Here is a 12222-nt window from a genome sequence, read left to right as displayed (position 1 = left end):
GTGAGCGGCTACCTGCGCCTCACCGGACAGCAGGGGAATGAGCCTCAGGGGCCAGTCCGCGGGGGGCCACCCTCGAGCCTCTGCCGACTTTTCGAACAGGTCCAGGAAGGCCTCCGGATCATCCTGAGGCCCCATCTTGTTGAGCGGCAGAGGAGATGTATTGTCCTTAAACGAAGGGGTGGCCCGGACCTCCCGGTCTACCCAGCTCCGGAACAGCCCGCGGTCTTCATGCTGGGCCTGGAGGAGCGCCTCAAAGCTTTTGTCCTGCTCCTCCTTGATCGCCAGCATGTGTTGATGTTGTTCCTGATGAAGACCGGCCAGCGACTGGATGATGTCCGCAAATGGTGTACCTGACGGAGATTGCATGGCGGCGATGCTCTTCTTCCTTCCCGGGTTTTCGGCACCACTGTAGCAAGGTTCAACACAGTCTTAATAGGAAGGAAGAAGGCAGGGGTCGGCTTGTTGCTGGGACGCTCGTTTATTTAACAATAACAAACAAATCACGATGCCCTCTGGGCATGAACAGCAAACTATTGCTCAAACACAGTCAATGACTTCAATAACGGGTTTTCAGCTTCCCAGTGCACGACGAGGTCCCAGCGTGTCTCTCTCTCTTTCTCTCTGCGGTGACTCGGCTTATATCCAGTCTCTCCACGCCAATTACTGCAATCAAACACACGTGTTAGTTATTTGCACTTGACCTACTTACGCCTCGCTCTGCTCCCCCCGTCTCTCTCCCGTTGCAGATTCCGCTAAACCACGCCCCCCTCGCCACAGTAATGATGTAAAAATATGTAATGTAATTAAGAAGTGTATTAATTGATGACGACAATAAAACCGAACGCTGTCATTACTAGCAGTGTTGCTAAAATGTTCACAAGCTTCAAAAACTATTAGGCCATCCTTAAAAATATTCTTGTTTGCCATAACCCGACCGACCCTGTCAATTTAGGACTGACCCAATTAATTATTTTTTTCCCCCTTTTAGTCCGACCGACTTGCTGATTGTATTTGCGTAAAGGCCCACAGAATTTTTTTTACTCTTCAAACAACTAATACAAATGCAATAAAATGTGAGACACGCAATTGTCTTTTCACACGCTCTCACGCCGCACATTTATTTTTTCATGCACAGAAAAACCGCGCAGCAAAGAGGACAGGGAGTCCGACAGACTAGACAGACTAGGTATCTTATGACAGAAAAAAAATCTCAGCTCTCAGATTCTGTCCATTTTATTATGAAATTCAAACAATAAATACTCCTCCACTCGACTAGGAACTCGGTTTAATCCGTATGGCCGTGAACATGTGCAGTCAATGTGCAACAAAGGTACATGAATTTTGTTCTGTTTTAAAACAGCCAACCACACAACCCGGCATCACTGGACCGCATACATGCTAAAAAAACCTAAATAACCTTTCGTAACGCTAACATCTGCTACAGCGCCTACAGGACACGCTACTTCTGCTACTTCCTTAGCAGCAAGGCATGCAGTAATAGCGACGCTGCTTTACTTCCGTGTTTCGGCGGATTTGTGTATAGCCTAAATTGAAGCTATGCATACACTTGCACCTGTAAATCGTTTATATTTTATATGAGTTAATTTTGCTTTGTGCAATAGATGTCCTGCACACACACACTTGTCCCACACCGCTCTCTGTTGCATCGGGTCTCGCGGGAGCAAGTCTGTAATCCACTGGCACTTGACTTGACAGTGCGTGTGCTACATCCTCTTTACAATCTCTAGATTATAAACACTGCATTCTGTCAGCAATGATTTGCAACAGTAACGCATTAGACTTAACTGTAACCGACAGTAACAGTTCAACTTACCTGAAGAAAATAAAGCACTTTTTAATTTCTGCTCTCCTACTAAGTTTAGTCAAGCTAATTGTCTGAGTAGTTTCTGCAGAATAAACACAAACATATAGTTGTCCATTGTTGTTGGTGTTAAATGTAAAATGTAGCGGTGTCTGACTATGGTCAAGACGTGGGGTGATGACTACCATATTTTTGGGACTATAAGTCGCACCTGAATATAAGTCGAATCAGTTCAAAAATATGTCATGATGAGGAAAAAAACATATGTAAGTCGCACTGGACTATAAGTCGTGTTCATTTAGAACCAAGAACCAAAAGAAAACATTACCGTCTACAGCCGCGAGCGCTCTATGTCTTCAGTGCCCTCTCGCGGCTGTAGACGGTAATGATTTCTCTTGGTTCATTTCTGTCAGTTCATGTCAAATTAATCTTGATAAATAAGTCGCACCTGACTATAAGTCGCAGGACCAGCCAGACTGAAAAAAAGTTTGACTTATAGTCCGGAAAATACGGTACACCGTTTCACAAAATATATGGATTGGCAGTACATAAAACCCAAAGGTGTCATTTTCAGATTTATCTACTCTGGGACCTGTTTTTTTTTTTTTTTTTAATTGCGTTTCCACTCCCCCGAATGCCGGATTCATCTGGACGAAACGCATAAATGCGTCTCCGTGTGTAGGGGGCCTTACTGTGATTGGTTTTTGTATGACTGTGTGTAACAGATGACTTAATGAAACGCTTCGCAGGTAAATTGCGGTGATGTGCTTTCTCTCCAGTGTGAATCCTCTCGTGTGTTTTCAGATTTATTGAACGACTAAATTTCCTGTCACAGTGTGAACACTTGTAAGGTTTCTCTCCAGTGTGGATCCTCTCATGTGTTTTCAAAGTTGATGAATCACTGAATCTCTTGTCACAGTGTGAACACTTGTAAGGTTTCTCTCCAGTGTGGATCCTCTCATGTGTTTTCAGATTTAATGGCTGACTGAATCTCTTGTCACAGTGTGAACACTTGTAAGGTTTCTCTCCAGTGTGAATCCTCTCATGTGTTTTCAGACTTGATAAATTATTGAATCTCTTGTCACAGTGTGAACACTTGTAAGGTTTCTCTCCAGTGTGGAACCTCTCATGTGTTTTCAAACTTGATAAATCACTGAATCTCTTGTCACAGTGTGAACACTTGTAAGGTTTCTCTCCAGTGTGGAACCGCTCATGTGTTTTCAGATTTGATGAACGACTGAATCTCTTGTCACAGTGTGAACACTTGTAAGGTTTCTCTCCAGTGTGGATCCTCTCATGTGTTTTCAAACTTGATGAATGACTGAATCTCTGGTCACAATGTGAACACTCATAAGGTTTCTCTCCAGTGTGAATCCACTCATGCAGTTTTAATCTGTTTGCTGAACTAAAAGTCTTTACACACCCAAAGCACACGTACTCTCTCACAACAGTATGTATTTTCTGATGTTCTTTTAAACTTTGTAGATGCAAAAAAACTCTTACTACACAAATTACATGGATGTGGTTTCTCCTTTGCATGAACTTTCAAGTGTCTCTTCAGAAGTGAAGCCCATAAAAAGATTTTACCGCATTGATCACATGCGTGCTGCTTCTCTCCAGTGTGGATGTTCATGTGATACTTAAGGCTTGATGATTGCGTGAAAGTCTTCCCGCACTGATCGCAAGTGAATGGTTTCTCTCCAGTATGAACTCTCATGTGACACTTGAGATTTTATTTACATGTGAAACTCTTTCCACACTGAGTGCAGGTGAAAGATTTCTTATTTTTTTGTTTGGTTTGAGAGCAAATCAAATGTTTTCCACCAGTTTTAACATGATTTTTCTCTTCAATTTCACTTGATTCTTCATTTTCCTCTTTTTCTTCAATGAGCTCTGAAATAAAAGTAAAAAATATTTATTTTTTGGTATATTGTTGAAAGCTGAGAGAACATCTGTAAATTACACAATTTACTTTTCTTGCTTTAGATTTACTGTCTTGTCTACTGGAATGTTACTGTAATGTGTTTTAAAAATTTAATATGGAGACCCGGTAAACATTTTTAAGCATTATTTTTCTTTTCGGTCAGTTTGACCCCAGGCTCTTTAAGCTATATACAACAAGAAATAAATAAATTTTACTAGGGCTGTGATGGTGGCAGATTTTTACCACTTTACCACCATCATAGACCTAGTAAAATGTATATATTTACCATATTTTTCAGACTATAAGTCGCACCGGACTATAAGTCGCATTTATGTAGAACCAAGAACCAAGATAAAACATTACCATCTACAGCCGCGAGAGGGAGCTCTATGCTTTCTTTGGTACGCTACAGGAGCACTGAGAAGCATAGAGCGCCCTCGGTAATATAAACTGTATTATATAATATTAATATTATAAATTATATAATAATATATTAATGTAAACGGTAATATTTATACATACATATATATATATATATATATATATATATATATATATAAACACAAAATTATTAACGCAACACTTTAGATTTTGCCCCCTTTTTCATGAGCTTAACTCAACGATTTAAGTCTTTTCCTGTGTACACAAAAGGCCTATTTCACTTAAAAATTGTCTTAATCTGCGTTAGTGAGCACTTCTCCTTTGCCGAGATAATCCATCTACCTCACAGGTGTGGCATATCAAGATACACAAAACTTGTTCAAAATGCACAGAATAAGCATGTCAAGAGTTTTAACAAGAATGCCAATGTCTAGTGTTTTAACAATTCTGCCAGAAAAGAAAATTAAGCATAACAATCATGTATTTATTTAAACTTTTTAATTAATCGTTTTGGGTGAAAGTATGGTGTATTGTTATAAAAACAAATGTTGAAAGTATTATACCCATTGTTTGAAATGGTTATATTTTCTGCCGAACATGCTTTGCAGCTGCTGCTGTACTTATACGCTTCCAGTGTGAATACTCGCGAGAGTCTGCTGCTGCAGTGACAGTGTAGTTGCACGGACGCGCTGCTCGCGCACCGCTCACGCTTGCGGTGTGAAACAGGGGTGAGGCTGCCCACAATAAAAGGCGAAAAAGAGCACTTTTAGATAAACAAGGAAAACAATATGTTTACTTTTATGGAAGCAGAAAAACAAAGTTCATTAAGACCCATAGGATTGCTTTTGATTAGAGTTGTTCTGATTCCGATACTAGTATCGGAAATAGGGGTGCTCCGATCATGATCGGCCTATCGTTATGCGCATCTCGTCAGTAAAGCCGGTTCTCTAATCAGCGGTTAATTCCATCAGGTGCCTGATTTCACATAGAGCAGCTGTTACTACACAGAGCCGTTGTTAACTGAGAAGATGCACCAAAAAACGCTGAAAATGAAGTGGATTTGCGCATCTTCTCTATTAACAACGGCTCTGTGTAGTAACAGCTGCTCTATGTGAAATCACGCACCTGATGGAATTAACCGCTGATTAGAGAACCGGCTTTACTGACGAGATGCGCATAACGATCGGCCGATCGTGATCGGAGCACCCTTAATCAGAAATATCCCCAATACCACAACAAATTCTGGCATCGGCGAGTATATGAACCCATATACCAATCCGATACCATTTTCTTACACAAAATCTAGTTATGACCGCTAGTGTTGCCTAACCGCTGCATGGTTCTTCTTCGCTGTTCAGAATGCATTGCAAACACAGGAAGTTGTGCTGTGTTGCCACAAGCAAACCCTGTTTTCGAACAGCGAAGAAGAAATGAAAACGCGTTAGCAGCACTGATCTATATATGACTGGATCGCTCATCTCGTTCTAAACTGCGAACAGACAGTGAAGCCGCTTTTATATTATAAATCAGTTGTTAGCAGTATGTCTCTGAAGTACCGGTAGTTACCGATTTCCGAGTATATTCGGTACCTGCAGCTGCGTTCAGTCACTTCCGTGTTAGTCAAAGCGCAGGGCTCCAGACAGTAGCCCAATGTATACTAGTGTCTGTGAATATTAAACTGCAAAATACTATTTAAATATTACTTCTGCAAATTCAACATCTCTGTAGGTGACAGGCGCAGATGCGCGGGAGCTCGCTGTTTTGTAGTCTCTGCCGTGTGTCACTATATGAGGACACGAACGCATAAACCGTAACTTCATGAGAATTTACCGTTTCATTTGAGAAAACTGTCATATCATAAACACAGACACAAGATTTTTTTGTTAGATTTTTGGCTGCATTTGAAGTAATTTTTCACTTAAGAAAATAAATAATACTGTCAAATTCATGTCAGATAATAAAAATACTGTATTGAATACAGTAGTTCACCATGTATTTGTTCATGTTTTATTAAAGGGGGGGGGGGGTGAAATGCTCGTTTTCACTCAATATCCTGTTAATCTTGAGTACCTATAGAGTAGTACTGCATCCTTCATAACTACAAAAAGTCTTTAGTTTTATTATATTTATAAGAGAAAGATAGTCTGTACCGATTTTTCCCGGAAAAACATGAGCCGCTGGAGGCGTGACGTGTGGGCGGAGCTAAAGAATCACGAGCGCGAGTAGGCTTTTGCGTTGAGAGCGTTTGGAAGCTGTGACATTACCATGAGGAAAAAACCATCATCCAAAACAAACCATGGTTAACAAACAAAATATGTTTGCTTCGTGGATCAGGCGGACTTAATGAATATGCAAATTCATTATTTGCCAGCAGGAGATGTTTTAAAGCATAGACATAAAGCACGAGAAAAAAAGGTTTCCCCAGTAACCGCTGTAAACAAAGCAGAGCTACGCTCACACGCTGCTTTACGAGGCATATAACATGCAAGTCTTCCTTCAGAAATACAGCGATATAAAAACACCTGTGCCTTGCTTTGATATTTAAACACATAAATGTAAGGAATTGTTATTAAGAAAAGTGCAGTACGTAACGTTACTCATGTTTATTCAACGAAGCCTTTTTGAAAATCGATCAGTCTAAAAGTGTGGCGAGTCTTCAAAAATAAAATAAATGTATGGGAAACACACCCCGCAGCACAACCACCTGAGCCCAACTTCAGTCTACTCATCACCTTAACTTTAACTGCGTTTGTAGAAGGCAAGGCACTGCAGCCAACAGACCGGAAGTTAACTTAGGTCCAGGCGCATGCGCCCGATGAAACAGTCTATATTTATGATCCAGAATCAGATCCAGAGGCTGAAATTTAACAAGAGCAGCATTAGCAACGACGTCTCTATGTGGTATGTATTGAAACTGTATATATTTGCTCAGCGGTTTTGGAAAATGACTAAGTTCCACTTTATGCCGTCTTTTTTTTTTTTTTTTTAAGCTGTACATGCCCAGCCGGCATTTCAACGTTGATTCAACGTTGAAACAACGTCAGGTACCATGGTTGAATCAACGTCGAAAAACCTTTCGATTTTGCAAATTGGATCAACGTTGAAATCACGACGTTGATTCACCGTTGAAATCGTGACGTTGATGTACGGTTGAAATCACGACGCTGATTCACCGTTGAAATCGTGACGTTGATGTACGGTTGAAATCACGACGCTGATTCACCGTTGAAATCCCGACGTTGAATCAACGTTGAATAACCTTTCGATTTTGCAAATTGGATCAACGTTGAAATCACGACGTGGATTCAACGTTGAAATCGCGACGCTGTTTCACCGTCTTACCTGCATTACGGGTGAATTAGGGTCGTGCTGCACACCTGGGATGAAAGCTGAATGAGGTGTTGATTTTGAAAAGTTAATCCGCGTTGATAACACGACGTTGTTTCCCCGTCGTACCTTGCACCGTGTATAAATACACCTAGATCCTAGTTGGCATTTAGATCAACACGGTACATGCAAGGCTAAAAATCTAATGACTGGCAGCAATGGCTTTACAAACAACTTCAATAAACTACCACATGCTCAAAATTGTCAAACAGCAGTTTAATTTTGGAAACATACTGTATAAAACAGATGAAAATAATCCCACACTTTATTATGCAGAGTATGCATGGAGGTAATGCTAAAAACAGGTAGAAGAACAATCCAAATACAATAATATTTAAAGGTTTTTGTAAAATAATTTGGCACATAAATGCATATTTTTTTGCAGCACTTACAAGACAAACCCTTGTACCTTTATGACTGAAACCAGTGGATCTTTTATTTTGGTGGAAAACTACAGTTTCTGTCAAAAACATGTTTGAGTAATGTGTTTCATTACAAGAGTTGTGTACATTTGTGCAGTGAAAATGTGTTGAACAGTTCGAGAAGGGAACCTTCCACCAGTTGATTTCTAATGGGAACCCCCCCGGACTGTGTTTTCTTTACTGTGGGGAATGCAGAATGAGATTTCTACCGCAGGGCACTCTAAAATGTTAGAACCAGCAGCCTTAGTGTATACAGTGTGGTTGTGCTTCGGGTGATCCTTGAAAGTGTACCAGCGCTAGGTCCTTTCTGATGCCATCCCCTCCACTCTCTCCCACTTGTGCACTTTCTGTACCGTCCTGTATAAACATTTACATTTCATCATTTAACAGACGATTTTATCCAAAGCGACTTACAAATGAGAACAACAGAAGCAGTCAGGTGTACAAGCGAACAACAACAGGATACAAGTGCTATAACAAGTCTCAGTTAGTCTAGTACAGAACACATAGCCAGGTTTTTTTTTTTTTTATATATATATATATGAAAGACAAGAAAAGAAGGAAAAGTGCTAGCATTAGTTGGTTAAGTTCTGGTGAAAAAGATGAGTCTTAAGATGTTTCTTGAAAATGAGTAAAGACTTAGCAGTTCGGATTGAGATTGGGAGGTGATTCCACCAGCTGGGTACAGTCCAGGAAAAGGACCGTGAGAGTGATTGTGAACTTCTTTGGGATGGCACCACAAGGCGTCGTTCACTTGCAGAGGGCAAACTTCTGGAGGGAACATAAGATTTAACCAGTTTGTTTAGGTATGTCCACAATGTTTGACAATAACTTTGATATTGTGAAATATATTTAACTGAAAACTGAATGCAAAATAAATCACACAATATTTTCACTTTACAGTTCAGTAACAGTGATGTTGGAAACAAAGTGGACAACACTATTCATTAAACACTTATTTAATGTATTCAGATGAAAATGTACAATATTAACAAATTATTCACAAGCAGTGTTTTCAGAGCACTAACATTACAGTGTAGTAAAATAAGTCAAATCAAATTCAGTACGTTTTTATTAAACGAAGCACAATCAAAACCTATCACAAAAGGTCAAAGCATCTCTAGCAGAAGTGACAGTGCAATGTAGCAGAAGAACAATTTCTTACCAATGTTTCAAGAACAAGCTGGATCCTTGATGACTCTACAAGGGGAAAGAAGAAATGGTTTACTGAAAAGTTCTTAAAAAGCAGGATTTCATTTTATACCATTTCTTTAACCCAATGGTTCTCAAACTTTTATATCAAGTACCACTTCAGAAAATATTTGTTATTAAATATTATGTTGCACCATAATGACCAACATTACATTTCAGCAGCGTAGTTGGCCAAACTATTCAGCTACAGGTCTACAGTTAAAAAATGAGGCAGTTTAATTCTAATAAGAATATTAATTGTTGTCAGACATTTTACCATGGTAAATACAGTTTGAACATTAACACTACAACTGTGCTTACATACACAGGTAAATGAAAAAAAAAAGTTTAAATTAAAATGTAATTTTAAATGTAATTATGTAACAAAAGTTACAAAACTGTACTGTACTTTCACTCTAACATACTTAAATGTGCAAAAAAAAAAAAACTTACTCAAAGATTAAGTTAAAATATATTAACATTAATTAGTTTAATTTAGTGATTCACCTGCATAACAACTAGAGGGGGCCTGACACTTTGAGAATGGCTTTAAACAATCCTTTCTTTTTTTTTCATTTTCATTAATTCATTAAAATTATATTATTTAAATACCGACATTTGCACTTATATGTTGCAGAAAACACTTTGAAACTATTATAAGAATACAAACATATATAACACACCTAATGCATGGGATTCATATCAGGAAAATATGGGAAAATCTCTAAAAGACAGACATTAACACATAACCTACCAGCAACACATTGGGTGAGCATCTAACTTGATCATCTGTGATAAAGCAATGCAAAAAAAGACACACGGGTATTTATTTATCTGCAGGTTACATGTCCTTTAAACTACCCATTTGTAAACTCTGGTAATACTTTACTATTTTCAAAAGATAATAAAGATAAAGTTAGCGATTTTCTTACCTCATTTTGCCAGGATGTTTTCAGGACCTCGCAGAACACCTGACCCTTCTTGTGTTCACAGTTTTTGTTCTCCATTGACATGTCACGACTCAAATTCGCTCAAAATAAATAAAAAATGTACAGGCAAATATCAAATAATTCGGGACCGACCGAGCAGTAAATTATAACGAGCAGCAGCTCACAGTTAGCCGCCTCACTCACAGAAAGACGACAATAACGGTCATATTTTTAAATGTAGAAAAGCGCGAACCGATTCATTGTCCAGTTTCCTGAATGACAGCCAGATTAACCAATCATGATAGAAGTAATAAAATAAAACTACCAATGGGAGTTGTTTCAGTGTGATAAAGCAGCGAAATGTATAGTTTTATTGTTGTTAATGATGATAATATTTAACATATACCTTTAGATTTTAGAATAGGTATCATGACTAAAATATTTTTAAATGCTATTAAAATAATAATTAATTTAAATAATTTAATATAAATAATTTAAAAGCTTGTTAACCTTTTTCTACCATTTAGCATTAAACATTTTTAACGTTGTTTCATTAAAACAACTGACCTTATTTCAACCATATTTCAATGTTGAAAGTTGGTCATGTGCTGGAAGTTTTTCAACAGTTCATCTTTAAACGTTGAATCAACGTTGTTTCAACGTTTAAACCACAACTGACCTTATTTCAACCATATTTCAACTTTGAAAGTTGGTCATGTGCTGGATGTTTTTCAACTATTCAGCTTTAAACGTTGAATCAACGTTGTTTCAACGTTGAAACCACAACTGACCTAATTTCAACCATATTTCAACGTTGAAGGTCGGTCATGTGCCGGCTGGGTGTGGAAAGTGCAGTTTGATGACAACATCGCATGTTGTTTACTTGATGTACTTACGCGCCGATAGCTAAGTTAACAACACAGAGATATTTGAAGCAGTTTTAGGCCGGGTTCACACCGCAAGCTGCAGCAGAGCAGAAGCAGCGCGTTAGCAGCAGGTAGGCAGAGCAGAAGCAGCGCGCGCCTATTTTACTTTCACACTGGCAGTGGAGGCAGCGCGCAACTGAACAGCTGATTTTGGTCAGAGTGTTCTATAATGGTTACGTTCGCATTGCTTTATTTCCCATTTAAAATACATTGAAATAAAAAGAATTGGCAAGCTTTTTTAATTAATAATTTCATTGTTACTTTTGTTGCATCTTTGTTTTCCTGTCTTTAGCACTATTCGGACAGGACTAGTTTTCTAAACTACGTTTGAGTTTCGATTCTTACCACCTGACGTCTGTGATTTTCATGTACCAATTCGGACGGGACTAACATCTCCGTGTTTTTTACAGAGGTGGGAGGGTCTGTTTTGTGCATCTGGGCATCACAGAGATCATGCGCTCTGTATGCGTGCATTTAATTCATTCAGAATGATTGCCTTAGTATTATTACACAATAAATACTAAATGGCTAGTATAGCAAAACGATGTTACCGTGTGGTTCCTTTAGTTTACATTATGTAACTGGGTACATAAATGAACGTGAGTAATCTTACCTGATGCTGATATTACAATAGCCGGTATTAACAGTTTACGCGATCTTGCTCTTGATTTTATTATTTGTATTTTTTTTTTTTTTTTATTTGCCGCTAAGCAATATCAAACATCCGCGCGGTAAGAGCATCTACAGTAATTCACGTTGGCCAAAACACACAAGGAAACGCGTTGTGAAATAAAATATCGCCGGCAATCACAGACATTCGCATTCGGACAGGATTAGTTTTCTCAGAGGATCACTGAGTTTGCCGAAAAACGGTAGGTAATTTGCTCTGGAATTTGCTCTGGCAGATTCGGACGGGATTAAAATCACCAAGTACGTCTGTGAAATGCAGATTTCTCTAACGACCCCCTGTAAAACTAGTCCCGTCCGAATAGGGCTTTTGTTTTCCGTGCAGTACGTGTTGTTGATAGAAGAAAGGCCATCGCGCTATATTTGTTATTAAGGAGACTAAAAAAGACGCAGACTTTGGCTTCATCCCATTAACCGACATAGGAGAGAACATGGTGCATATTACCATCTTGTCACTGGGTTTGTTTGCAATCAAATTTACCAAAGGACACCCTGAAAACCAATTTAATAAACGGTTTTAAATTATGTGTATTGTAAATGGTTCACAGCCTTG

The 12222-nt window shown here is 38.8% G+C and overlaps 1 protein-coding gene across 1 annotated transcript in view; it reads right to left on the bottom strand.

Annotated features, from left to right (window-relative positions):
• LOC113047424 (zinc finger protein 208-like) overlaps positions 1–3548 on the bottom strand; it is a 45659-nt gene extending 42111 nt beyond the window's left edge. The window contains exons 1-2 of the mRNA XM_026208770.1: positions 3301–3548; positions 2591–3215 (exon numbers count right to left, since the gene is read on the bottom strand). Coding sequence (XP_026064555.1) covers positions 2591–3215; positions 3301–3539 — 864 coding nt within the window. The 5' untranslated portion in view covers positions 3540–3548. The remainder of the gene's footprint in view (positions 1–2590; positions 3216–3300) is intronic.
• Positions 3549–12222: the final 8674 nt, after the last annotated feature.

Source organism: Carassius auratus, chromosome 28 (assembly GCF_003368295.1).
Source record: "Carassius auratus strain Wakin chromosome 28, ASM336829v1, whole genome shotgun sequence".
In the NCBI taxonomy this organism is placed as follows: Eukaryota; Metazoa; Chordata; class Actinopteri; order Cypriniformes; family Cyprinidae; genus Carassius; species Carassius auratus.
This window is presented reverse-complemented; position numbering and strand designations above follow the sequence as displayed.